At 41.3% G+C, this 27020-nt stretch overlaps 1 protein-coding gene across 1 annotated transcript in view; it reads left to right on the top strand.

Annotated features, from left to right (window-relative positions):
* map4k3a (mitogen-activated protein kinase kinase kinase kinase 3a) overlaps window positions 1-26619 on the top strand; it is a 35944-nt gene extending 9325 nt beyond the window's left edge. The window contains exons 3-34 of the mRNA XM_030770828.1: window positions 4911-5001; window positions 5476-5540; window positions 7071-7126; window positions 7342-7389; window positions 7847-7889; window positions 8192-8264; window positions 8520-8651; window positions 8873-8935; window positions 9338-9419; window positions 9545-9661; window positions 12745-12823; window positions 13143-13201; window positions 13974-14036; window positions 16792-16850; window positions 18250-18288; window positions 18938-19021; window positions 20049-20100; window positions 20337-20502; window positions 21091-21203; window positions 21341-21382; window positions 21716-21800; window positions 21956-22035; window positions 22301-22361; window positions 22474-22591; window positions 22700-22758; window positions 23289-23392; window positions 23529-23700; window positions 23953-24021; window positions 24109-24201; window positions 24426-24496; window positions 24616-24671; window positions 25274-26619. Coding sequence (XP_030626688.1) covers window positions 4911-5001; window positions 5476-5540; window positions 7071-7126; window positions 7342-7389; window positions 7847-7889; window positions 8192-8264; window positions 8520-8651; window positions 8873-8935; window positions 9338-9419; window positions 9545-9661; window positions 12745-12823; window positions 13143-13201; window positions 13974-14036; window positions 16792-16850; window positions 18250-18288; window positions 18938-19021; window positions 20049-20100; window positions 20337-20502; window positions 21091-21203; window positions 21341-21382; window positions 21716-21800; window positions 21956-22035; window positions 22301-22361; window positions 22474-22591; window positions 22700-22758; window positions 23289-23392; window positions 23529-23700; window positions 23953-24021; window positions 24109-24201; window positions 24426-24496; window positions 24616-24671; window positions 25274-25361 — 2582 coding nt within the window. The 3' untranslated portion in view covers window positions 25362-26619. The remainder of the gene's footprint in view (window positions 1-4910; window positions 5002-5475; window positions 5541-7070; window positions 7127-7341; window positions 7390-7846; window positions 7890-8191; window positions 8265-8519; window positions 8652-8872; window positions 8936-9337; window positions 9420-9544; window positions 9662-12744; window positions 12824-13142; window positions 13202-13973; window positions 14037-16791; window positions 16851-18249; window positions 18289-18937; window positions 19022-20048; window positions 20101-20336; window positions 20503-21090; window positions 21204-21340; window positions 21383-21715; window positions 21801-21955; window positions 22036-22300; window positions 22362-22473; window positions 22592-22699; window positions 22759-23288; window positions 23393-23528; window positions 23701-23952; window positions 24022-24108; window positions 24202-24425; window positions 24497-24615; window positions 24672-25273) is intronic.
* Window positions 26620-27020: the final 401 nt, after the last annotated feature.

The following is a 27020-nucleotide window of genomic DNA, read 5'->3' as shown; positions in this document are numbered from 1 at the left end:
ATTCGTGCGCTTGCCGGTTCACACGTGTTACCAAACAGCAATGTCTGTTCTTGCACTATAAAAACAGGGTCAGTCTCCCAGGCAAGCACTTAGCCTGCCTTTCCATCCTCGTTAATGTCAGCTCTCGGTTTTAGCATATTCGCAGTGACAGCGGCCAGCTCGCGCTGGGTACACCATCCACAGCACCGCAGTCAGGAAATGTGCCCTGTGAGGACGAACTTAGTTTTAGACAAATCCACGCATCAGCAGGGTTTCTTTAAACTTTGCAGTTAAAGCAGTAGAGGAGTGTCCCTTGCCCCCGCACCGCCGCCCCCCCCCCCCTCCCCCCAGTCTAAATGAATGTTGAGATTTTTGTTTCTTCAAAATGTTCCTCCTGTCAGTGGGTAGGCTGCCTTGTCTTGTTAGCTCCAGCCTTGTCCTGTGTGCTCTGTTATCTTGTGTGCCATGTCAGGTTTATGGAAATAGCACAGCTATTAGAAAAAGAACATTACATTGGATGATTCTGTGTGAATAGCGAACAGAATTGGATAGCGACATTCTCGATCTGTCATAATGTTTAGACTCTATGATATCTGTATGCAAAAGCATTCATTTTTGAGCTCATTCGTGGGTTTATTGTATTATATTTTTCAACATTTTCCCATCCATATTACACTGTCACATCAAAATCGAAATGCCGTCAGTGTGAAGACTTGGCGGTATTCATGGTGTGAGAGCGTTTTTGACTGTGTATTGGTTGGGAAGTGGCCTGTGTCCTGGGAGGCAGGTGGATAGTGCCTTACATTAGCTGAGCTGTGTGCACTGAGGCTCTGCAGGAACTGAGCACGTTCATTTAAAATGCATGTGCTTGGAGGTCGAGCTCCCTCATAAAGCAACTCATCTGTGACGGGAGGGAGAAGGGACCACGGCCTACTGCTGTCTGCTGGGCAGATTGAGGTTTGTGACAGAGAGGAGCTGGTTTTTGTTGTTTTTGTGTGTGTGTGTGTGTGTGTGTGTGTGTGTGTGTGTGTGCACACGTGTGCGTGCGCGCTCTGCATAGCTGCAGGTGCAGATGGGTCCGGTGAGAGACGTCTCCATTGAGATGTTAAATGTGGAGGATGAGGGTGGTTGCAGCCAAGCCCCCTGATGTGGAAACTGTGCTGTGACTTGTAGCCAGGAAAATCACACTTCGCACTCGTCATTAATCAAATCCTCACTTGCAGACTTGAGCCTGCATGTATAATCACTCATGTATACACACTGTGAAGGTAGACTTAGAAAACACCTTCCTTTCAAGACCTAAACATCCTTAGTCATCCATTAGAGACATATTTTCACATGGATGCACACACACACATACACACCACACACACACCAACCACCTGAGGCACTGTCAAACACTTGCACACAGACACGTCTGATTAGTGGCAGTCACGTCCTTCTAGCTGTCACTCACACAGGGTATGTACGGGGCACGTTGAGAGAGTGGCTTGGTGGGTGATAACTCCATACCAGGAACCAGAGGGTTGCTGGTTTAAAGCCCAGTTGGGGTTCAGATGATGACTTACTGCTGGCTGCTAGGTGTTGTTGCCCTTCCTCTCGCTATTGCTAACACCAGTTATACCTTTGTGAAAGGCATTGAAGCCAGTGTTGCTCCAGGCATGTGGCAACGTGGTACCCCTATCTATCCAAGCATCTTTACCCCCTCAGCACGGCAGCCTTGAAAAACATTAAAGATGCACAGCAGCCTAACATGGTTAAATGAAGGTTAAAAATGGCATGCACAGACTCGCTCCACTTCTGAGTTGTTTGTGATACAGTATTCAAACCCTTTTTGGATTTCAATAAGGGTTTATTGTCAGCATGTTTGTTTTAGTGTTTCTGAATAGGATAGCGTTACTGATTGACAGCATGTGTATCTATGAGATTGACAAATCCTGCTGGAGGTCTCCCTCAGTGTCTGACCCGGCGTTGAAAATCCAATCCATGAGAACAGGTAGAGGAGGTTCGTGTCTGAAATCAGCTTCGATTGACATTGTTTGCTTATGTATTAAATTAAGTCATTATGAAATCCTCTGAATAGTTTTAATTTCTTGGAGAAGAATAGACTTTTTCCTAGAAAAGAATAGCATGCTTTTCCTCCTCCTGCCAAGGTTGCTCAACAGACAAAAATATCTTGGGGTTTTTTTTTTTGTTTTTTTTTGCCTCTGCTTATCTCAGTTGGTGCTTGGTTGTGTCCATGTACAGTAATGGAATTTCAAGCTTGGAGTTTGAGAAGCTCAACAGACCTTTTAAATGGCTGCAGCACCTCTTGACATAGAAGGACAGCCAAGTTGGGTGTCCTGACAGATTACAGCACACATGCCCCCCTCACTACTGCCTCGTCACCCACTCCTTCACTCTGTGGGTTTGGAACGGTGTTCATATAACAGCCATTACACACACAATTTTCATCTTGAGACGCTGCTCCTCTTCACTTTGGTCGACCCTTATTCAATGCTTCCCTTTACTCTTCACTTTGGTCAACCCCTATTCAGCCACTTATTCACTCTGTGGCATTGTGGTATCTATTATAACCCAGTAATAAACCATTATCTGCTATGGTATTCTCCTTTGAGTCACCACAGTGTAGTTTTACAACTGTATTAAATGATGTACCACAACAATGAAATTTAATGAAACCTAATGTCATCATGACTTGTTCTAACAGCTTATGACGTCTGCCTCGCAAACATCATGAATCTGTTTCCGGAATGGCCTGTCATTGAAAATTGACTGATATGCTTTTGTGTTTACTATTTCAAAATTTAGTGCTCTTTGGGCAAATGATGGACAGAATGATTGAGCAACATTGGGTGCATGCGCACCCACTCACACAGAGACACACACACACAGACACACAAAAACAGGCTCTTTCCTAATGACAGCCTTTTTTGTCAATCACTGATTAGATTTCAGTCGCTTTCCGAGTTTGTCGTTTCTGGGCATGGGGACCTTAGAACAGCAGGTTCAGGAATGATTAAACTATATTACTCATTAAATGTTCATTATACAAGTTGGTGTGGAAAGCTGTTTCTGAATAAGTTTATCCAACTTGGTGAACATGTACGAAATAGGACTTTCTGATCTCAAAATTGTGAAATGTGATGCCGAGACGCTTTAGTCTTAGGTAAGTTTATACAAAGGAGGCAATAATGAGAGATTGAAAAGGAGGAAAGTTTCTCCCCCTGCTGCTCCACACAGGTGACCGTCTCCTCTCAGCAAGCAAATGTCACAGTGTCACCAGAGAGGGGCTGCTCCTGACGGCAGGAAGCGCGAGTCACCCGACCTGACCACTGTGACTCGACGCCCCCCAGAGGGAGAGGGGCTCGTGTTACATTCTGCACTTAACCAGAGGACGACTAAACCTCACATCTCCATCCTTAATCTTCAAGTCTGCAAGAGGGATTCTGCCTGGAAGCTTTGTGTTGGTTTTTCCGACTCAAATCAACAGAGATTTCTCGGTCCAGAGGGAGTGTGTTGCATGAACAACTCCCCCTCCCACAAGCAATATCTCACCTACAGGCCAAATGGATTGTGATGGCTTTAACTATTGTGAGGTGTCAGATATCAAAACTGATCCCAGATCAGCTGGTAATGCTAGACTGTGTTTACAGCAAGCGACTGAAGGAGATGGAAAGCAGAGGTAGCTTAGATGGAAAGATAAAGATGGAAGGATTTTTTTTTTTTTTAAATCACCAGTCTTGCTTAAACTGCACTGTTGGAATATTACCATTGCAGAAATGAGGAATTCGTAGTGGTGCCTCGAATGCCCCATACATTTTAATGAGGTATTACATAAGCTGAAATATTTATCTGCTGCTGCGTGAACGACAGAGTGGGGTCTGAACACACAAGCAGAGTTGCCGAACACAAAATGAAAAAAAAACGCCACGGTGGAAAAAAAAATATGGACTTAATGAGGCTGTAGCTTCCATCATTAAACAACCAGTCACAACAAAGTGACTTTGTTCTTCTCTCCCTCTCATATCCTCTTTCTCTCCCTCCCTCCCTCTATCTCTCTGTCCCTCTTTTTTTTTCAAGCATTTTCTCCCTTGACTTGTGACATGACACACACCCACATTTATAGATGTAGAGAACGGAGCAAGAGATCAAGGTCAGCTTAAATCGGTGGCGTCAGGTCTAAAGCCCAGCGGAGAAGAGCGGGAGATTGCAGGGCTTCCACCAATGAGATGGGACCACCTGCATCCCGTCCGGCCAGTCAGACACGAGCTGCCCGATATATATTTTATACATATTTTTTTACCGTTATTATATTCGGTTTAACCAATAAATGAGGCACCTCCTATTCTGGAGGATCTCCAGTGAAAAGCCGTTCGATAGCCCTTGCCCAGGAAATGCGCTGACATAGCGATGGAAACACTAACGCATCTAGAAGAAGATAAGTTTAGATGGGAGGCACGCACGCTTGGGGGGGGGGGGGGCGAACGTAACTCAGCGCTAGGGCCTGACGTCCGGGGAATGCTAAAGAGTGTACAGTGCAGTACAAATGTATGCATCTGCATTTGACAGCACCCTTTCATCCTCCCCCTAGCCAACTGCATGCAACGATGTTTTCATCTTTTATAAAGACAATTCTGAGCTACCATCTGTATTTGTAAACATTTCAGTGTCTCTAGGTGATTCTGTCAGTTTATTAGTGTTATTATTACTTCTTTTGTTGTTAACAAATATGTTTGGTGATAGACGTATACTCCACGCTGCTAAGAATGGCTCAGTTTTTTAAGATTGAGCTGAATGTGTATAAACGTGTATTTGTGGCCTCTGGGTTAGTTGTGTTGTGTTGTAGTAAGTGATTTTTTTTTTTTTTTTTAAGGAAGAAACAGTTTGTCTTTATTTAGTTTGACTGTGTGTTTGTCTCTTCTCCTCAGGTGAGGACTTTGCGGTCGTGCAGCAGGAAATCTTCATGATGAAGGACTGCAAGCACTCTAACATCGTAGCCTACTTTGGCAGTTACTTAAGGTACAGTGAAGGTCTCCAGACCTCAAACCCATTCCCACCGTTTCCTTCCCTCTCTCACTGTCCCCTTCTCCGTATCTCCCCTTCTTCTTCTCTCTCCTTCTCTCTCTGTTGTTTCCCCCCATCCTGGTCCTAAGCTCATGAACGAATCTTTGACGTCTACGCTGACTGGGCTTTCGACTAGGGTTTAGGACGGCCTGTCTCTGCGTTAGGCTAAATCTAAGACCTCGCTTAAAGCGGTCTGTTTTAGCTGAAGGAGAGAGAGAGAGAGAGAGAGAGAGAGACGGGGGGAGTGCCGTTGACCGGCTTGGCCGCAGATTGATGGTGGCGGTATTATTGTGTCTTCTCCATGCTGTGTCATGACCTAGAAAAGACTGCCTGAGCGCTCATCCTTTCGCTCTCCCCGCGGGCCTGCTGGTGGAGTATTTTGAGACGCATCGATTGAAATATAATTTGTTTTTTCTTTGGTCTTTTCAGGAGGGATAAATTATGGATATGCATGGAATACTGTGGAGGAGGTTCTTTGCAAGACATATATCATGGTAAGACAGATGAGTATCTAAAATAATAATAATAAAAAAAAAAAGAACAGCAACCTGTCTCATCTACAGACTAACTGAATAATTGAAAATGTTGACAGGTTATAATGCATTTTTCAAACTTCCCCATCACATAGTCATTGTACTGTCACTACTGTCACTCAGTCTGTAACTCTTAGAGCTTTACTTTTTATTTGCATGTCAACTTAAATCCTGTTGTTTTTCCTGTGCTATCTCCATTACCGTGAAAATATCAGAATTACTGACATTTTATAAGAACGGCTTGTTAGAAGAACTTATTAGAGGGGTCCGGTGGGTATTCGACAAGTCTTTTTTTTTTTTTTTCATTGACTTCCCAGAATTCTCCTGTATTGGCTCAAGCGATAATTATGTGCCAGTGTAAGTCTTAAGCGCTGTTGTCAGATCATTAGAGCTCATTTATGCAACAGCTGTTAGCTGCACTGCTTCGTCTCCATGACACTCGTTCTCAGATCACTTAGCCAAGCGAGTGCTGCGGCGAAAAGGGCGAGAGCACTGGCTGGCCTCTGACCACTGCACGTAGTATCAACCCCCCCCCATCACCACAGGAACACTTTGCCACAGGGTCAGCCTGCTGATTGGCCCTGGCTTACAACCCCCACATTACCCCCCAGCATCACCACCCCTGCCAGTTCCCCTATTCTGAAAGCAAAGTGAACTGCGTAAAGAGGGGCAGATGTCATCCAGAGACACTGCTGCTGGTCACTCCCTTTGAATTTCTGCTTTTCTCTCTTCCTTTTGCTGTTTTTTTTCTCCTGAAGGGAACAGGCAGGGGGTAGATAAAGCTGGAGCTGAGGATGTACACATCTCTCCCTCTGTCTCTCTTTCTCTTTCTCTCTCTCTCTCTCCCTCTCTCTCCACGGTTCATCGATTCAGATGCACACACTAGTTCAGACCCTCTCTCTCTTTCTCTTTTCCCCAGAATCCGAATCTGTCATTTACTAATTCAGAGTTTTCATCATAACTTTTCAACCCTCAGAATTAAGTCAGAGAGACTTTAAGAGGATTAGCTCTGGTGTCGCAGGCATGAAGCCATCAAACGCTCTCAAAGTTTTAAGCTGATGTGTATGATGCCTAAGACTTCTTAAGAGTTGACACATCAGATTCTCAAGCTGCTAAAAAAGACTCTCTTCAATGTCTTGTCATATAGTCTTATTTAAGATGAAAGGACAAGTGAATTCAGCATGTTTTAGGTGTCCGGTGACTGATGTATGTGTACTAACGTATATTCAGACACAATCGTCCCTCAGATAAATTTTCCATAACAGGTGTCGTTCCTCTTTTATCTTTTGCAGTGAAAATTAATTAGCAACATTCGCTGATGAAATTTTATTAGATTCTTGTGTTTTTGCAGCTGTAGCCAGGTGAGCAGTTTGTGTTTTTTTAATTGTGCATCACTTACGACTCCAGCTCCCATCATTATCAGGTTGTTAAAAGTCTCTCTCTGTCGGCCGGCTGGATGTTCACTTTCACGTCTGCTTTTTCTCTTTTTAGTTACAGGTCCACTAACAGAACCACAAATAGCATATGTGTCACGAGAAACTCTCCAGGTATTGTCAATAACCGAATTTTAAATGCTTCTATTGGAATGCCTCATGAAAAGTTTAATTATGAGATTTCTTCATCAAAGCTGTATTTGAGCTAGTCTCCTTACTAAATGCTAATTTAATGTCTTCAATAGAGAAGATGTCTCATTGGCTTAATTTGTTGAAATATTTTTCTGGCGATTTCTAAATGAACTGGGAGATTTCTGTATGTTTTACAGGGACTGTACTACCTTCACAACAAAGGAAAGATGCATCGAGACATAAAGGTAATTTTTAAGATTCAGAAAGTGCTAAGACAGTTATTAACATAAAGAACATTTTTTTTTAAACCAAGTTTGTCTCTGATGAGCTGTAGTTTTATTTCCAAAACAGTTTATATGTTCAAGACCAATCATGTGTTGAGGACCTAGCAACATTTTAGATTCTGGATGGTACATACAAATACAGAATGGCCATCATTTTCATGCATTTTTCTCATTATTGAATGATTCGCCTTATCCAAATCCTCCAAAATGGAATTTTCTGCTTGTCCCTTGTATTACTTAACCATAAATCTGTTCAGCACACATGGTGACTTCTCACGTTATCTTGTTATAGATTCTCCTGTGCTGTTTGTGTTGATATGTGTGATAAAGTGCACTCAGGGCACAGTCTGGAACGTGTCTGCAGATGAACAGTGTGTACGTTTTTAAATATCCTGTTTTCTTTTTTTTTTTCCACAAGGGAGCCAACATTCTGTTGACTGACAACGGTTATGTTAAACTAGGTAAGAAAATACCCCCCCCCCCCCCTTTCGGTCTGTCACTCTCTATCCTTCACCATAAACAAAATGTTGACAGTCTCTGTTAGAGTCCATTCAAATTGGGTTGTTAAAATAAAACTAATGACAGAGTGTGAATTATGGCATTTCTGTAACTGTGAACAACCCCTCTTGTTATCACATTCAGTGTGCCAGTTTTTGATTTGCAGTTACAGTGATGACTGTAACTGCAACACTTAATACATGTTTAAAGAAGGGAAACGCCATGGTGAGTTAAATTAACGCCAGTCAATGCTGTTCCCTCACAGCTGACTTTGGGGTGTCTGCACAGATCTCTGCAACTATTGCTAAGAGGAAGTCTTTCATCGGAACCCCATACTGGTAATGGGCCTTGACGTTCTTTATTTACCATAAAAGTTAGCCTGAAGTCAGTTACCATTTTGAAAGTCCCTTATCATCCAAATTAACTACTGAAATGAACTAATTTAATGAATACTGAATAATCATTAGCAAACTAAACTGCACTGATCTTATAGTGTCGATGTAATTTAATGCCGATTAGTTCTGGGATCAGTCCCAGTCATCACTGATAAACCAGCTTGTTTCCATTAAAGTTAATGAGAACTCCTCCCACAGGATGGCTCCAGAGGTAGCAGCTGTGGAGAGGAAAGGAGGGTACAACCACCTGTGTGATATATGGGCAGTGGGCATCACTGCCATCGAACTGGCTGAGCTCCAGCCTCCCATGTTTGACTTGCACCCAATGAGGTCAGTCTGCCCAACCGGCCCCTGGGCTTTGTGCTGCTTTATGATGTGTATCAACGCTCAAAATTAGTTATAACATTTGTTGAGCTCACTAGTTTTAGGAGAAACGGACCAAAAATGCTGCGTAGCGTTTTGCATTGGAGGTTTATACCCACCGGTAGTGAATACATTCAGCGTGAAATGCTTGATGTGATGATGCAGGGGTATCTTTTGTTTATATCTAGGGCCCTTTTCTTGATGACCAAGAGTAACTTCCAACCGCCGAAGTTGAAAGACAAGGTTAAGTGGTAAGAGACTATCTAGTAATGGCAACTTCAAATCATATATGTTTTTTCCCCAACTCATAGCACTAAAAATAACATGGCAAGTGAAGTCTGTTCGCAAAATGTATGTAATCACCGTTTAACAGTAATTAACATATAATAAAACATTAACATAAATTCGTTGTTGAAGTAACTGCTATTAAAAGATGAATTTTGATGAACCAAAACTAAATTGATCATATTCATGCTAAATTAGAAACCAGGTCACATCCTTGTCCAAGCACTTTCATCTGCATTACCTTGCAGCTCTGTCAAATCTAATTAGTGTAATTAGATTTAACGTCAGGGTACCTTAAGACCTCATATTTCAAACACTTGTTAAGTGTGAAAAGATTTATTTTAATCCCCTGTTCCTCTGTGTTCAAGGACTAACAATTTTCATCATTTTGTGAAGTTGGCATTGACAAAAAACCCAAAGAAAAGGCCTTCAGCTGACAAATTATTGCAGGTCTGTATAGAGTCACAAGTTTAAGATATTAAAAAGTTTTACTCCTTTGCTTTGTGGTCATGCCTTATAAAGGATAAGTCCCTGGTATCTCAATGCTGTCTTTTTTTGTGCGTGTGTGTTCCCAGCATCCCTTTGTCACCCAGCCTCTGAGCCGAACCCTGGCCATCGAACTGCTGGACAAGGCTAGTAACCCTGACCACACATCTTACCCTGAGTTTGATGACGACGATCCTGAACCTGAGGTAAAGCAGCACCAGTGATTACCCAAACAGGCCACCCAGCATTTCGATTTGATTAGAATTCATAAAGAGCTCCCTAAATAAATGCACTGTTTCTGTTTAATGACAGTTGTGCTGGTATAATGAGCTTTTCAATTGATTTCCATTGATTTGTTATGCGCTTGAGGAAGACAGTTGTCAGGGTAATTATTAAATGTTCTCAGGTCAAGGGATGGGAATTCATTTATGGTTTGCACTGTGTGGTATTTAGGGTTTCTCTTTTTTAATTGAATTTGATTACATTTCCCTCTTATTCACATCATACAGTGCATATCTATAGTTTATTCTGTTCATTTCAGCCTTTAACAGGTTACTGTGTAACTGAACTAAAAACGTCTGTTTTGCAGTTAGCGATTTGTGAAAACATTTAGCCCAGAGATACAGGTCGAGTAAAGTGGTAATAGATTCGTTGTAAAGTCACAGTTTTACCCCTTTTTTTGTCTCCTTGCGCTGTTCATCCGTTCACTCATTCTGCAGTTTCTCATTGGGTCGTGTTTCCCTCTCCACCTGTAGTTTAAATACAGAGGTCTATTTTTGCCCACCTCTCCTTTTTCACGGCGAGTCCTTCACTTTGCCGCTCGCAGAAAGGTACCAGGGATGGCGTGTGTGTGTGCGTGTGTGTGTGTGCGTGGGGGTGTGTTGGTGGGTGGGGGAGTGGCTTTGAGAATGTATTTTACACATGAATTGCATCATCTGGACTTGGTTTGATTAGTAGTGTGCTGGCATATTAAAGAGGAGTGGTGTATGGCTAGTGAGTTAATGTGATCCTCTCACAAAAAGTGTTGCTACTTTGCAACTGGCAACACCTGCATATGCATATACAACAAAAATCTTTGTCAGAACAAGATTGTGTGTGTTGACATGGTGTATTGAGTTTTTGTTTGTTTTGGTTTGTTGTATTTTGCATGTAGTGAGCACCTGAAAATGGGCATGAGGATATGTGCGTATGCATGCGTGTGTGTGTGTGTGTGTGTGAGAGAGAGAGAGAGAGAGAGAGAGAGAGAGAGAGAGGGAGAGTGAGACAGAGAAAGGCATGGTGTTTTAACACTCCACACTTGTCTTCATTTTGATACGGGCGTCATTCCCTTAGGAGAAGACTGGGGCTGCGAAACTCAAGCTCGTATGCAAGTTTCAAAGCCATTACCCACTGATTTTGTCACTCTCTTTTTTTTTTAATACCAATCGTCTCCTCTAAGCTTTAAAGGAATGTCAACATAAAAGTGTTCCAACTGAAATCCTCTCCTTATTTTAATATGAATGTCTTGTATTCATCCACTCACATCGTGCCGAATTACCTCTCTGTGAAATCATGCACATACGTCTAGCAGAAATTAAGACAGCATTTACTTCATTTCAATGCTCCAGTAAATCGTTTCTTTTTCGTTTATTTCGAGAGCAGTTACCTGCTGGTACAACACATATGCGGAAGGGAGATACAGAAATGTGTTGTTGGACCTTTTGGTTTTTTTTTTTAAAGAAAGATAAAAACAGTCTGGTAAATGGACCAGTCTCAACATTATAGCTGAACAGAATAATGGCAGAAATATGCGGGAGGAAGGCACAGAAATGGGCGAGGCGAGTTCTCAGGGAGAACAGCCATAGCTTGTCCTTGTCATCTGGAGGTTGAATGTCTGTGCTACACGCTTATCTCTGAACATCACATCCTCCACAAACCAGCCGGGGTGAAACCGGAGTGAAGGATGTCCTTCAGCCTCCATTTTGTGCCCTGAGTCTGTCAGCAGGTGCAGTTAAGCCTACCCTTCCTCTGACTCAGACATTATTAGACAGTGCTGATGGAGGGTGTTCCGCACTGCACTCTGTGATGAATAAATGACACTGGACTTTTCCGGAAGGCCTCGAGGGACTTTGGTATAGGACATCCAGTGAGCAGTAACGATTTTCTCTGAGGTCCAGCAGGATGCCGATACTTGGATGATGGCGTCCGTAAGGGTCGCTGTGATTACCATCTCGTCATCACAGTGGGAGTGTTGGTGTGCATTTTCATGTGAACATTTACCCCTTTAACACAGAGTCAATCCAAAGGGCAGTGATCTAGCTGTGCACATTCTGGCTACTCTGCACTCAACAATATTGATGTTAAATGTTCTTGCTGACTTTTTGCTATCATAATTACACCTTTCGATCTGCTCAAATCATGCACCCTAAGATATCAAATGACTATATGTTGAGATGACCTGCATCAAGTATGTCTTTGAACTTTGCTGAATGAAAAATTAATTTGACTGAATTATTTAACTACTGTGGGGGTATATTTGTAATTAAATATTTAAAACATATGGATTTCAAGATATTCGAAAAAACTCAATATTTACAGTATCTTAGGTTGGTTTGATGCACTTTAACATCTTTTTCCATGATGATGACTAATGAGACATAAGTTGTTCTCAAAGTAGATTGACATTACACCTTAAACTGTTTCCTACATCACATCCCAAATCCACTCCAAATCTATGTCCCTGTTTACACTTTCTTTTAAAGTACGTCTTGGGCAATTGAATCACAAGTGGACAGCGCTAAATGCAAGTGTAAATGACCACCGAGACACATTGTGATCCGATCGCTTGCCAAGGTGGTCTGGGATGCATTTGACCACATATCTTTTGTAGTGTAAACGCTAATGCGTCCTGATGCGTCCCCGACAGAGACTAACGTAATAACCTTCTAGCGAAAGTGACGTAGCAGTAACAGAATCCGAGCACAAGTGGTCAGCTGGACACCTTGGAGACGCATGATAGACACAGGTGTAAACGGCACATGTGCCTCTGATGTCCACTTGTGATCCGATCGTCCACGGCGCATTTTAAAACCAAGTGTAAACAGGGCCCATAAAACCCTCATAACTGATTTGTATTCAGAATTCTCAGTCCATAAAAAAAAAACGTCCGCGCGCCATGTTAAATCGCCATTACATCATGAAACACATCTCGATCTTCTGGCTGTGCCACCTTCAATGGAGAAAAAAAATCCATTGCACTTTTGTATGTTTAGTTCTGCCGTATTACTGATTTGCTCTCTCCTCCCTCCAGCCGCCAGTGTCTGTTCCACATAGGATTCGCTCCACGAGCCGGAACACCCGAGAAGGGAAGACACTCTCAGAGATTAACTGTGAGTTTGGTCCCCTGAGCGGACCTGACAGGGCCCATTACTCCTGCGCTTCTACCTGAGTGAATCCAGATCGTGTTCCCCCGAGAACCGATCCGATTGACAGGGCGTACTGTACGGCCGACTGAAAACTACTGCTTGTGCCTCGTCACCTACCGAGGGAGACCTAGCGTTGAGATTCGGGCTTGAATTAGTTTTTTGTTTGTTTAAGAGTTGAAAACGGTATTGGTCTAGCAGAACAGTTGGGACATTTGAAAAATATCTTCTCTTCTTTACTTTGTGCAACATGCAGTCAGTGAATTTGTTTTTTTTCTCCAAACAGTCGGCCAAGTCAAGTTCGACCCGCCTTTGAGAAAGGAGACGGAGCCACATCATGAACCAGTGAGTGATATTCTCTCCCGGCTGCACGCCTTTCTGTTAGGCCAATGGATTACAACACGCCACACTCTTCAGCAACACAGCGATAACACATCCCTCTCTTTTAACATCCCATCCAATCCAATCACACCTCATAATGTGAACAGCCAATTATAGAGGAGCTTGATCTGTTGCCGCTCATGCAGTCACATCATTCTTTGCCTAACCACAAATTTGATGGTATATTTGGTTTGTGATGACAGTATCATACTCATCCCTTGGTGATAATTGAAATTTTAGACACCGCTCCTTATGACATCTAATCAATAGGGCTTCCCTCTCTCCACCACTGCAGAAAAAATATAATTGACACAACTTTTCCTATATGTAATTACCATGGGAGTTCCTCAGTGGTTAATCATTATGGGTATCCTTTTTAACAAATCCGACATCATCCGTAGCTTGAGCGGATGCAAAATGTTCCACTGTTGCTGTTACAATGATCCTTCACTAATGAATTTCCACGTTCCCAATCCTTTATACTCTTCTAGTCTCTCCTCTTCCTTCCTCTTTTCTTTCCCTCCCCATGACCCCATTCCCCTATATTAACTTTTGGGTGTTTTATGGGGGAGGGGTAACAGCCTGTTGAAGTAAAGTGGGGTCCTATTGCATGGCACCCTTCTGGTCTTTCTTACAGCCTCTTACCCAAAAAATGTAGTATATTTTTAAAAGCCTTTTCGTGGGCTTATTGCCTGTGTGTGAGTAACTGGAATTTCTTGGTCTGTCTACTAAACAGCCCGACACTGACGATTTTTTGGACTGTGTGGAAGAAATATACTACACTGCAAGATCTAATCTGGTATTTTTTTTGTCTTTTTTTTTCTCTTCGTTTCTACGTTTGTCCTGGTGTCTTTTTTCTCTCTCTCTCTCTCTCTCGCTCGCTCTCTCTTGGTTAGCTTTTTTGTCGGCTTGTTAATGCTTGTCTAGTGTACTCATCCATCTTGTTGCTCTCTCTCCATGTCTGTAAGGTTATTTTCTTTGTTATTCATTTAGTTCGCAGTCTTTGAATCTGTGCTTTTTTTTTTTTTTTTTTGGATCTGCCTGTTTTTGTAGTCCTGATGATGTTTCTTTTGTCTGTGAAGCTTTACCTCTTTGCTGGTGCTTTAACAGATGGTTTCAGCCTCGCTGTCTGTAGTTGCATTTGAAGACACGTCCCTCAAAGTCAATACATCGGCACACTTTTCGGTAATCAAAAGCACTTTAAAATTGCCAGGCATCGCATTCTGCATTGCCAAGGCCTCAGAGGAACTTTATTTTTAGGCCTTGTCACACTTCGGCACATCTTTAGAGAAAGAGAGAGACGGAGACAGACAGAATAGGGAGGGAGAAAAGAATGAGGGATAGAGAGAGTGAAGGAGAGAGAGTGCGAAGTGCCTTTGTGCGTCCCGTAGGGATGGTTAAACTGTAGTGCTCTGCAGGTCTCGGGGAGTGACAGAGGAATGCTGTCTCAGCAGCCGCAAACGCTTTGCATAACAAACATAAAGGACCTGCATCGGACACAAGCAACTCTGCCTTTGGCGGGGTGGCGGGGGGGGGCATTGTTCCCTCCAACCTCTCAAGCAAGGGAATTTTTATTTTTGTGAATGAAGAAAAGGCCTTATCTTGATTTTAATTTTCAACTGTGTACTGAGGGTGCTTTTTTTTTTTTTTTTTGACAAATGTTTATTAGAGATGAATTGCGACGAAGACCCCGTTAGTATTTGTCAAGGTCGGTTTGTTGGTTAACAGAACACGAAGTCATTTGAGTGTTTCGAAACGAGATGTTTGGTCTCCTCTGGTACAAGTGAGACAACATCAATCTGCTCTTACGCCCACGCGGTTTGTCGGCAAACCAGCGCCCATCCGCTGTTTCTGGAGCATTCTTTATACTGGTAAAAGAAGAAATGACATGTGGGAGGGTGTGATGAAGGGAGGGAGAGACGAAGCAGGAGGCGACAGAATCACTGAACCGGAAAGCCTGGGATGTCCTGTCAGCTTTCTTCCTCATACACTTTCTGTTGCTCTGGTTTTTTTTTTCTTCTCTCCCTCTCTCTCTCTCTCTCTCTCTCGCTCTCTCTCTCTCACTCTCTCTCTCTTTCTCTTGCTCACCCTGCTCGCTCGCTCACTTACACTTTTACACTTTCTGTGTCTCTGATTTCTTTTCTATCCTCCCTCTCTCCTTCTCATCTCCCACCATTTCTGCTTCTCCTTCATCCCCCGCCCACACCCCGCTCTTCTCCATTCTGGAAAATATCCTATCAGCAGAACCGAAACCAGTGAATAACGATATGGCAGTTTGCTGCGCGAGGGAAAATTTTGTTTTTTTAATCTGCAGAAAAAAAAAAAGAAAAAAAAAAATCAATGAAGTTTTGCATGACTGAGGGCTTTATCCCACAGGCGGAGATCGGCTCAGGTTGACACAGTAGTGTGTTTGATCGGTGCCGCAGAATCGCCGTCCTCCGGCTAATCTCCGCCCGATAAAATACGAAGCCTAAGTTCCTCGGCTCTCGCGCATTTACAGCGCGCAGTCTCACATACTGGAGCTCAGAATTACTTACTCTGTGCCGAGAAATGCCAAAGCAGTTTTACAAGATCAGTAGTCAATGTAAAATCACTTTCGCGTGTATAAATGCTTCGATGCGTGGGGGAAGTAGAGTGGCTAAGACGTAATGTGGCCACACTTTGCGGAGGTATCCCTGGGTCCCTTTTTAGCCTTAGACACTTTGAGAAGCCATATGAATGAACCCCTGTAAGGAAAATAAAAAAAAGCGCTACGAAATACATCATTGTATTCCTCTTCTAAGAAGTGTGTCCTGACACAAACATCTAATAAGAAGCTCACCCTTACCTTATTGACAGTTGTGAGAAAGTATATTGATCAACTTTTATACAGAAATACATGTATAGCATAGTACATAGGAGACCATCAAATATCAAGTCTAGATTGTTAAACTCTTTCTAGCTGTATTTATGCCCATAAGGGGAATTTCTGACAGAATATCACAGTAGGATGTCCAGAGACTGTACAGTGAAATGCCCCTATTATCTCAAGGTACAGCTACATCAGTCAGAGAATCATTTCTCCTTGTTTGCTCTGTTGTGTGGGAGTAACTAACTTTATTTATCCTCTCAAATCCATCCGCATGGCTCTCAGCATCATTCTCCAAATGAATCATGTCCTTATTATACCTAAAGCTATTATACACTTGTGCAAGAAGCTATGTATGTGTATAATAGCTTGAAGACAAAGATTATTATAAATACCACACTGATACAGGATGCTGTGTGTAAGATCACTCTATGTGCATGTTAGAAACTACACTTCATATTCAGGGATTGTTCCCTCAAACACATTCTTTGAATTACCACTATATGTACCTTTTGATGTGCATGCTTCAATTAATTTCTGCTGATAATCATCAATGTGCAAGTGCATTAGATGTGTGGTCATATTCATATTTTTTTTTTCTCAGTCTCTGTTTTCACTGTCTGTCTACAGCTGCTTGACAGTGAGGTGACGGTTTTGGGTTTTATGATGCTGGTGAAAGTAACCCTCTGTCTGCTTCTTTCTCCAGGACCTTCAGATGGATTATGGACAGGGCTCTCCTGGTGGCTCCATCCTGGGTGGAAATAAGTAAGTCGCATAGCAGCTGTGAACATTCAGTGGTTGTTTCAAGTTGAATTCAGGTTTTGTAAAAGGAATTGCAAATGGAAATGTATACCCAAACAGAGAAACAAACATAAACTGGACATCATAAAATACATTTGAAATGCAGTATTCTTTCTCGTAATCTGTCTTTGATTCTCCGAGAAACGGAAAAAAAAAAAAAAGTGTTGTGTAAATAACATCCTGACAGATGCCATGGCGTGAGTGTTGAATGGAACTTTGATTCTGTTATTTTGCTGACGCTAACACAGAATCACTCGTCGCCTCTAATTTGTATCATGCTACAGGTTCTGCGCGCAAGTTGTCTGTCATAGACACGTAACTATCCTCACAACAACAACAAAAAAAAAAAACATATGCCGTTTGTCACCACGCATGTGTATCGCGCACCGCTATCTCCGTGTCGGATGAGACAAACGTGTCTCATTTGTGTGGATTCTATGTGTGTCTTGAGCTCCGCGTTGAGACATACTGAGAAACCGGGAGCGTGGCGTACGCGGGCTGGCCGTGACAGACTTGGCCAGTGGCGTGAACAGAAGGTTGAGAGACAGATGGAGAGGCAGAGAGGTGAAATTCCCTCCGTGCCTGAGCTGAGGTGTCGTACTCTGCTCTAAGGGGGCAGATGGGCCTCTGGCGACACAACTGATTCATCCTCTCAACCTGTGAATATTAGACATTCTCCACCACATCCACTTTGCACTAGTCACCCAACACATGGCCTCATTATTATCCATATAAATCATCATTGTCTTGCTTCAGGGGGAGACTTCTGTCTGGAAATGGTCCTACCACACATAGTGTTTCAGTATTGAATTTGTTGAATTTGTTTGTTTTTGTGAGCGTTATAGTATGACTGTGCGGCCCTAGTTTGGCACTGCGTTTGTGTGGCCATCTGCATAGTCTTGATTATTTATTTTACTCTACTGAATTTGGACTCATAAGTATAATTAATTCAGATACTTGCTTCATTTATATATTTTTCAATAAAGCTTGAGCGCCTCAGAAACAGATTTTCAGATACAGTTAGTGCATATCTTCTCACATCTCCTCATGTTTCTCTGGTCATGTTTATTTTCTATTCTTAAGAAGTTTGTGTTTGTGTTAAAGTCATAGCAGCTGGTCATGTTTTTTTTTCCTGTTTAAACCACTTGTGATTTGTTCTCCATTGACTTTGGAGAGCACTTTTTTTTACATTCACCTGTTAACAGCAGCGAGCTGAGGCTGAATATGCACAGAGCACATTCGTTCTGAATAGAAGCCTTTGAAAAAATGTGAGCTGTCTTGTCCCCTCTGCACTTGATCCTCTTTCCAAGGTCTATACCTTCATTAACAACTGCCCCTCATTTGTTTAATTGTCTCATTACAGGAGTCTCTTGAAATCCGTTGAAGAGGAATTAAACCAGAGGTATGGCGCCCGAGCATTCTCATGTCCTTTCCACTGCCTCTCCACTCTCTTCTCTACCTCTTTTCCTTCTGTCTTTCTGCCTGTTTTTCATCTGATCAATATTTGATGTGACCTAACCTTCCTCCTCTGTGCTTGTCCAAGTGGAACTGAGGTTTGATTTGCCTGGACCTGCTGTGGTGGATACCAGTATTATATCAGTATTAATTTTTTGTCATTAGATTTGTTGTGTGTACCTCAGCTTGATATTCAGTTAATATGCTTTTTTAAAAAACACAAATGCCTGTCCAGATTTGTTTATCAAGCTAAACTGTTTCCTTTAATTTTTGTGTTTCACACTCCATTGTGTGTTTCCATATTAATGACATTAAGGGAGTGCTTCTAAGCTGTCACTGACAGTGAGTCATTACTCATTATTAATTAATGTGTCAGGAACAGTAAGCACTTCACATACTTAACATAAGACTTCTGCTTAATATGTTCCAGTTCACACAAATACAGACTGTTTAAAACTGGTTAACCACCAAAAAGTGCTTTATTCATGGATACTTTGTTGAAGTGGTAGCTTTGATCTTTCAAATGAAACCCATCAAAATAAGTGCTTGGTGCATCTGGACTCAGAGGAACTGGCAACCTTCTTAATCTTCCTTAGGGGCCACGATGCACGTTTAGAAGATGATAGTCATGATGATGATGATGGTGATGGTGATGATCATGATGATGATGAAATGCAACAGTAAGTCCTTTGATGCTGTTGTCGTGGCTTTTTTTTTCCCCTTCCTCTTTTCTTCTTCTCGACGTTAGAAGAAAAAATAAAGGGCCAGAACTGCCTTTCATTTCATTCTCTCTCCTATGTTTTTTCATCTATCATCTCTGCAGCCACTTAGACTCTGTAGTTTTACCTGAACCAAAGCCACCATCACGTGCCACCTCTTTGTATAATTAGTTGTTATCTCTTCCCTTTGCTTGGTCAGCTGAAGCCATGTGAAATATTTTCTCTTACAGTCTGTTTAAGGAGAACTGTGACTTCCTCAGATCTGCTGGGTTCCTGCCATTTTATTCATTGCTGCTCCTGCATGTGATGCCTTATTCAATGTTTCTCACAATGTGTTGTACCATAGCATGCTTTTCCCTAAAAGCCTTTCAGTCCTTAACTCTCCTGTTCTGCATGTTCCTCCTTCGTAGTGCTGCCGTGACCTCAAGTTCACCTTCAGTTAAATCTAGACGTAACTAACCTGATAGGTTCATTTAAGTGTCCTATGAAGACTTTTCCATTATACCAAATCTGCCAGCAGTCAGTGCTTGGCGTTTTGAACTATGATGTCATTCAGGCTGTTTACATTTAGTCATCAAATCTGTTGGAAGTGCTCTTGATGAATAGCCTTACACGAATGTATGTACTATAGGTGCCACTTGCCTTGTCTAGAGAAAACTGATAGGTTTGTTCTGCATAGACATAAGTGTGTGTTATCTGAAACCCAAGGACAGACATTACCTGTTTCAGCTCTTTAGGGTATACTTTTTAAATTGCTGAGAGTTCAGCCTGTGACCTGAGGGCCACGTGTTTTCTACTCACGCTCTATAGCCTTCAGTCTTATTAAATTAGCTAATGTTGTTACCCACTTATGGTAATTTATTAGTGAAAATAAGGTGGAGACTTATGTTTAGGTAATGTATGGCCCTTAAGGTCTTTATTGATGACTCCTGCTGGTAGACCTCTTGCAATGTTGTCATGTTCTAAGCTTTTGTCTCTTGTACGCCAGCTCAAAAAGCTCCACCATGAGACCAAAAGTGCCCCCGCCACTGCCTCCTAAGGTTGGTACTCTACACCAGGTTCAATACACTAAGGGTCTGCTGTAGTTTTGCTATGGAATTTAGTAAATAGCATAACTAACTTGAAAAATAAATGAAAACCTTTGATTGAAATGCAATAGATCAGTAAAGCAAGAGTCTGAAAATTTGCAAACATATGTGAAACCACATCTGTTCACTGCGAAGGACATCAGTGTGAAAGAGTTGAGCATTGCTTGTTAATGTCTTGTCAATTTCAGCCTAAGTCCATCTCCAGCCCGCACGAGAGTCCTTCTGGTGACCATGACAACACTCAGGGTACCATAAAGCGCTGCCCCGCGTCAGAGAGCCCTGGCCGATCGGCGTCCAACGTCCCGCCGCGGCCTCCGCCCCCTCGTCTCCCCCCGTACAAACTCAGCAGCTTAGGTAATGAGGCTAATCAAGAGGAGTCTGATGAAGGGGATGCAGAGGGTGATGCTGGACATTGTAGTCAGTTCGCCAAGAAGTTTCAGGTTTCACATGAGGAGGAGGAGGAGGAGGAGCAAGATGGGGAAGGAGACAGTAAGGGACTAGCTACTCCCTCCATTCGTGCCCCCCTTATTAGTGATTGTCCCCTTAGTTAAACACCCTTTCCCCATCCCCTCCATTACCTCTCGACCGGTCGGCCTTTTTGAGAGATTGTCTGTTGCCCCTTTCCACGCGTCCTCTGTTTTCTGGTGTTGGAATGTAAAGATGTCACACACCCACTTCAGCATATCATGAGTCACCCCCTCCATTCCAGCTACTGTTTCTCTGTCCAACTAAGTTGTTTGTCTCCCTGCTGCCAATGAACAAGTTTGAGTGCTGAATCATTGAGCTGATTTAGTTTTAGATTGTGGTGTAGTTGCCATAGAGGTCATTAGTAAGTTCATAACCCTTGTAATGTATTGACATATAGTGTGAATTAGTTTTTAATAAAGACTGCTTAATGGGATGATTTATGGTATACTGTGATATGTTTTTTCCTGCCTGCAGGCAATGGTGTTAGTGCATCAGATGTGACTAGGGAAAAAGAAGCTGCTTCATCAGAAAAACAGTCCACAATGCCTCCTTCTGGTCCAATACGGAAGGACAAGAAAGACATTCCGGTATATCATATGCCTTAGGGCTTTACCTGAACGTTGTTTTTTTTTTTGTATTTTGTTTTGTTTTTGTTTTTTTGTGGAGGTGTATGTCCCCCCCCCCTTTCTTCTTACGTGGAATCTTTATGATTGTGTATTCACAGAAACCTATCAGCAATGGTCTTCCTCCAACACCGAAAGTCCACGTACGTCAACCATTTCCAAAACTGTCTTTGAGTTAATTGTTTTTTCAGTAATTTTGAGAACAGTGTGATTTGAAATACTTTCAAAGCTTTTTTAGACTGTCGTGAATTTCAGATGTTATATTTGGAAATTATATTTTCAGTACATTAAAACAATGAATATAGATTCATAATGTAAAATTGTATAGAAATAATATATAATATTACAAATAATTTCATTGAAAGTTACAAAACCTTTCCTCATATTTTGATACATATTTCATTTCTTACGTGTTTTATTCAGAAATCCTCATAACGTAGAACAATTCTTTTCTTGGTATTCATTTTTGTTACCAGATGGGAGCTTGCTTCTCTAAAGTCTTTAATGGTTGTCCTTTGAAAATTCACTGTGCTACATCATGGATCAATCCAGACACGAGAGGTAATCCCTGTCCTAAGCTTGAGTAACAATTTCTATTTCAGCAACACCACCTAACTGATGTCTTGGAAATTAATTACAGGCAGTCTTTTCTCATCAGATTTTAGCTTTACTCCAATCCTGTTTCATTTTGTTTTCTTTTTTTTTCTCTGTTAAAGACCAGTACCTGATATTTGGAGCAGAGGAGGGTATTTACACTTTAAATCTGAATGAACTTCATGAGACGTCCATGGAACAGGTGTAGTATCTATGAACAGTGTGAACAAGCTTACACTTTGACTTGATAATGAAGGTTTTGTTATTACGGAGCTGCTTTTACTTCACATGATCATACGCTGTAGACATGAACAAAGTATCTGAAATTTTTGTCTCTTAGAAAAGCTGGCAGTTTAGTTGCAGAAATGACGATCTGATCTAATCATTTCATTAATATATTCGCTACGTAAGAAGAATTTATTACTAAATGGCTGATTTACAGAAGCACATTGTTGTTTTATTTCCAGCTCTTTCCTCGGAGATGTACGTGGTTATACGTCATGAATAATAGCCTTCTCTCCATATCAGGTAAAGAGATCTAAAGAATCCCCAGTGGTTTGAGGTCACAGGGTTAGTGTGTGTATGTGTTATAAAGAGGTTTATTGGTTATAAAATGTTGATTCTGATTGTGTTCCCTCAGGAAAAGCCTCACAGCTCTATTCTCACAGTCTGATGGGGCTTTTTGAGCACGCACGGCAAATGCAGAAGCTCCCCGTTGCCATACCAACTCACAAACTGCCGGACAAAATCATCCCTAGGTAAACTGTTCCTTCTGTGTGCATTTGGGCGTGTTCGCATCTGTTTAATCATACAACTGAACAAACTTATGGAATAGTTTGAACACACCTTTTGCTTAATTTTTTTAGGAAATTCTCAGTGTCTAATAAGATTCCAGACACAAAAGGATGTCAAAAGTGTTGTGTAGGTGAGTAGAACAGTTGACACAATGTACCCCCATAATTATGTTTTTATGTACAAAACCATTCTCTTTAGTGGTCAGCAAACAGTATAGCTCCGTGTGTAAATCTAATTTAGACAAAATTCAGTGGGCACATAAAACATTTTGCTGTTATGAATGAACATAATATTTTGTTGTTTGATTCAGAAACAGCTACTGTATTTGAACAATAAATGCAACCTGTTTTCATCATATACAGTTTTCATGATACAATCTTATCATTACCATCAACGGATTAATTTTCATGTTTTAGCTGAAATATGTTCCTGCCAGCTCCCAAAATTCCACTTTCTGTTTTCAGTATACAGACCTCCCCTACACACTCAGTTTCAGCAGACAAAACAGTCGTTTACACTGTATTCTTTATTTCATTATGTGTTACACTCTTGTTATATCTCACCGCACTCTGAAGTGCAGTTATACATGCTTTTATAAGCTTGAGCTGGTCCAACAATAATGGTAGTGAATGGTTGATGTACAACTTTCTTTGTTCCTAGTGAGAAACCCTTACACAGGTCACAAGTATCTGTGTGCAGCCTTCCAATCCAGCATAGCCCTGTTTGAGTGGGTGGAGCCCATGCAGAAATTTATGCTGGTCAAGGTAAGTTTTCCTATTGGTACCTGATGTATATGGTTGGTGCTTTGTTTCTGATTCAAACAGTGTTGCACAGTATTTTGTTGATTGTTTAATTTTTGCAGATTTGTTACAGTGTGCTGGTTTTCTTTGTTCTCTGAAGAGCATAGACTTTCCCTTGCCCTGCCCTCTGGAGGTGTTTGAGATGCTGGTGGTTCCAGAGCACCAGTATCCCCTCATCTGTATGGCTGTCAGCAAAGGAACAGAGCTCAACCAGGTGGTGCGGTTTGAAACAGTCAACCCCAATTCCACCTCCTCTTGGTTCACAGAGTCAGGTAAAGATGCCACCTTAATTCAACAAACAGCCTCTAAACAGATGAAGATACTGAGTCCAAAACAAAATGCAAACACAAATGACTACAGTTATAATGCACTTTCAAAGTTATGCAATCCTGTAATATTCTCTGACATTTCTGCTTGTGAAATAACCGTGGAACACATATACACACAAAAGCCAAAACATTATCTATTGTAACAATATCCATCACATCAAACATTTTCTTGTTTTTGTGTTTTGCCTCTCACAGAAACTCCACAGAGTTGTGTGATCCATGTAACACAACTGGAAAGAGACACTATCTTAGTCTGCCTTGATCGTGAGTCCAGAGTGTCCTTTCTTCCTATGTAGATTACGTCAAAGATCTTAGAGATACTATGTTTAGTCTCACCATTTTCTTCCTCAGGATGCATCAAGATTGTGAATTTGCAAGGAAGGTTGAAGTCCAGCAGGAGGTTGTCAGCTGAATTGACATTTAACTTCCAAATCGAGTCAATAGGTAACAGTTTTTGCTCTGCACTCCTTAAAGGCCAAACATAAAAAAAAAAAATAGCTTTCATAATCTGTCATCACTACAAATACACAGTTCGCAAGCACTTTACAATGTGGATTAGATGAAAATCAAATGACAGCATTAATGTATTGATAAACACATGAAAGCAATTAGGAGAAAAAGTTCATTTAGGACAGAGTGAGCCTGATGAGTTTTTCCTTCTGTCTCAGTGTGCCTACAGGACAGTGTCCTGGCCTTCTGGAGGCACGGCATGCAGGGCCGCAGCTTCAAGTCAAATGAGGCAAGTCCATTTCAAAATAAAAGCACTGTTCTCGAAATGATCATTCACTTGTGATGTGATTATGTTGTGTGAATCTGATAAAACCCACTGCGTTAATTCTGTTCACATGTATTTTTCAGATTACACAGGAAATCTCTGATAACACAAGAATATTCAGGCTGCTTGGATCAGACAGGTGAGGGAGACTTGTTAGATTGTAATGGATTTATTAATGATGTATTTTGAGTGATATGATCACCCATAATACTCTGCTGTTCATTAAAAGACACAATGCAAGAAATGATATCCTGATTGGTTGTGCTGATTTTGTGATAAAAGATATGCTCAACTATTCATAATTGAAAAGCAGGACTCGAGGCTCGATAAGCCAGAGGATTGGCCCAGTTTTGCCACTAGCTTTTTATGTGAATAAATCAAAATGTGTCCATGTAGTATTTCAGGGTTTTCTCATCTAACATAGTTGTGTTTATGGATGGACATCGGATTTTTAGTGGCACCTTGACACTTCACTTTGTTAATGTCAGGGCTTCACTGAGCCATGGTTCTTTTGATAAGACTAACATTCGAGGGAGTTAGGAAACAGGTCTCAAGCCTTTCACAAAAACCTTTTAACTCATGACAGAGAATAAAGATAAAAGAATTAAAAATGTAAATCCAAAAGACGAGGCACTTTTTGTTTTTGTTGGAACACAATACCTTTCTTCTCTTAAGAGTTGGTCCTGAATGGTGATACCCACTGCACTGTCCATGACGTTCTGTTTCCTTTGTGTACGACAGAGTGGTGGTTTTGGAGAGCAGACCTACGGACAACCCTACGGCTCATAGCAACCTCTACATCCTGGCTGGCCATGAGAACAGCTACTGATTATGAGGCATTACAGAAACCAGTCTCACACGCCTAAGAAGGTCATCATCAGAACCTTGAGTTTTAGGAGACTGATTTAAAACACTATGAGTCTTCACATCTGCTCTTGTAGGATCACTGTACCTGTAATGTGGAAGACTTGAACAACCATAAAGACTGAGAATAAAAATGATGTCATTACTCGTTACTCATGAACTGGAGTCAAGACCCATGTGAAACACATTGCTTTTGTTCTCATTGCCAGCTTTTCTGCACAAGAGGGACTCTTATTTGTACTGCTTTTTATTAATTTTTGGAGGTTTTATTTATTTGTTACAGACTTGGGACTTTTGTTCAAAACTATCTGTTTATAAAAAGTATTGCCTCCAATATTAGCATCTGACGCTGACCACACAAGTGCTTGACAGACTCATATTTAATAACTGTAAATATAAGTATAGTATTAGATTTTACTCTTTAAATCCACTATGTAGATATCCATGCATATATTTTGTACAGGTTTGTCCCAGCTCGGCGGTTGTAAAGGATTGTTGTATGTAAACAGTGGTTGTATGGGTACTAGTTTAAAGGGCTTTTGTGTCCAGATCATTGTATGATGTACACAACGTTTTAGGAAAACAAAAAGCAGAAGTGCCCATTTTTCCAAGACTTGCCTTTTCAGTGTTTTTATTTTTGTTTATTTTCAAGTGTTTGATCGATTTGTCTTGATATGAAGCCAAATGCTGTTTTCTTTTGGAGACTTTTAATTCAAAGGCCCTCTTAATTGCTTTTATCTCAATTGTATGCACTCGTTAAAATTTGCACAAAGTTATTAAAACGTGTTATGTATATATGCGTTTAAGTGTATATTCAAATCATGCACATATTTACATGTAGATGTAAACGTGTACGTTTTTTGTAAATCTGTATACGTCTGTTACTCAAGCAATAAATCAGGCTTTTTTCATGCATTTTGAATCCACTTTAAAGGGAGTGTCTAAAAATTTCAACCATGCTTAAAATTCAGAAACTGTGCACAAGTACTGTTGACATAATCTTTGTCATTCACGAGAGAATTGTACGCTATTCTTTATTTTTGACTTCACTTAATGTCGTAATTCCTAACACAGCATCAAGAAATTGGCATAAGTATTGGTCAGATTGACATGTTGACTGTAGCCACATTGCAAGGTGGAATGCTCCATTAGTTCTTCTAACCTGTTACATGCTTGTGAGTGAGTGTAACAACCACAGACTTCTCTCCCCCCTCTCTTGTACATATTGTAAAAATAAATTTCCTGGTTTTGCATACAGATAACTTGTCTGATTTGTCTATGTGCATTTTATGGAATCTGTTATGCAATTTTTTTTATTTTAAAAAAATGAAATTGATCAACAAGCACTATTAACCAAGAAGAAGACGAGATTCATCACTTAGAAGAAGCTGCTCAGTGCTGCCCTGAACAGCGAGTGGAGCTGTTTCAAAGTAGTTTCACTCCAATCGCTGTTGACTTTTCGACCATCCATTTGTTGAGTCTGCGACTTCTGCGTAAGCCAAGCGCTTCAACTGTGTGTTTGCTCGGGAACGTCGTCGTTTCACAGTCGCGCGGAGATATGTAGTTTTAGCTTTTGGTTTGTTTAATCCGATATTTCAGTCAGTTTATCCATCGAGACATGTTC

The sequence above is a fragment of the Chanos chanos genome, chromosome 4 (genome assembly GCF_902362185.1).
Source record: "Chanos chanos chromosome 4, fChaCha1.1, whole genome shotgun sequence".
Classification (NCBI taxonomy): domain Eukaryota; kingdom Metazoa; phylum Chordata; class Actinopteri; order Gonorynchiformes; family Chanidae; genus Chanos; species Chanos chanos.
The sequence above is the reverse complement of the archived record's forward strand: the minus strand, read 5'-3'. Positions and strand labels throughout refer to the sequence as shown.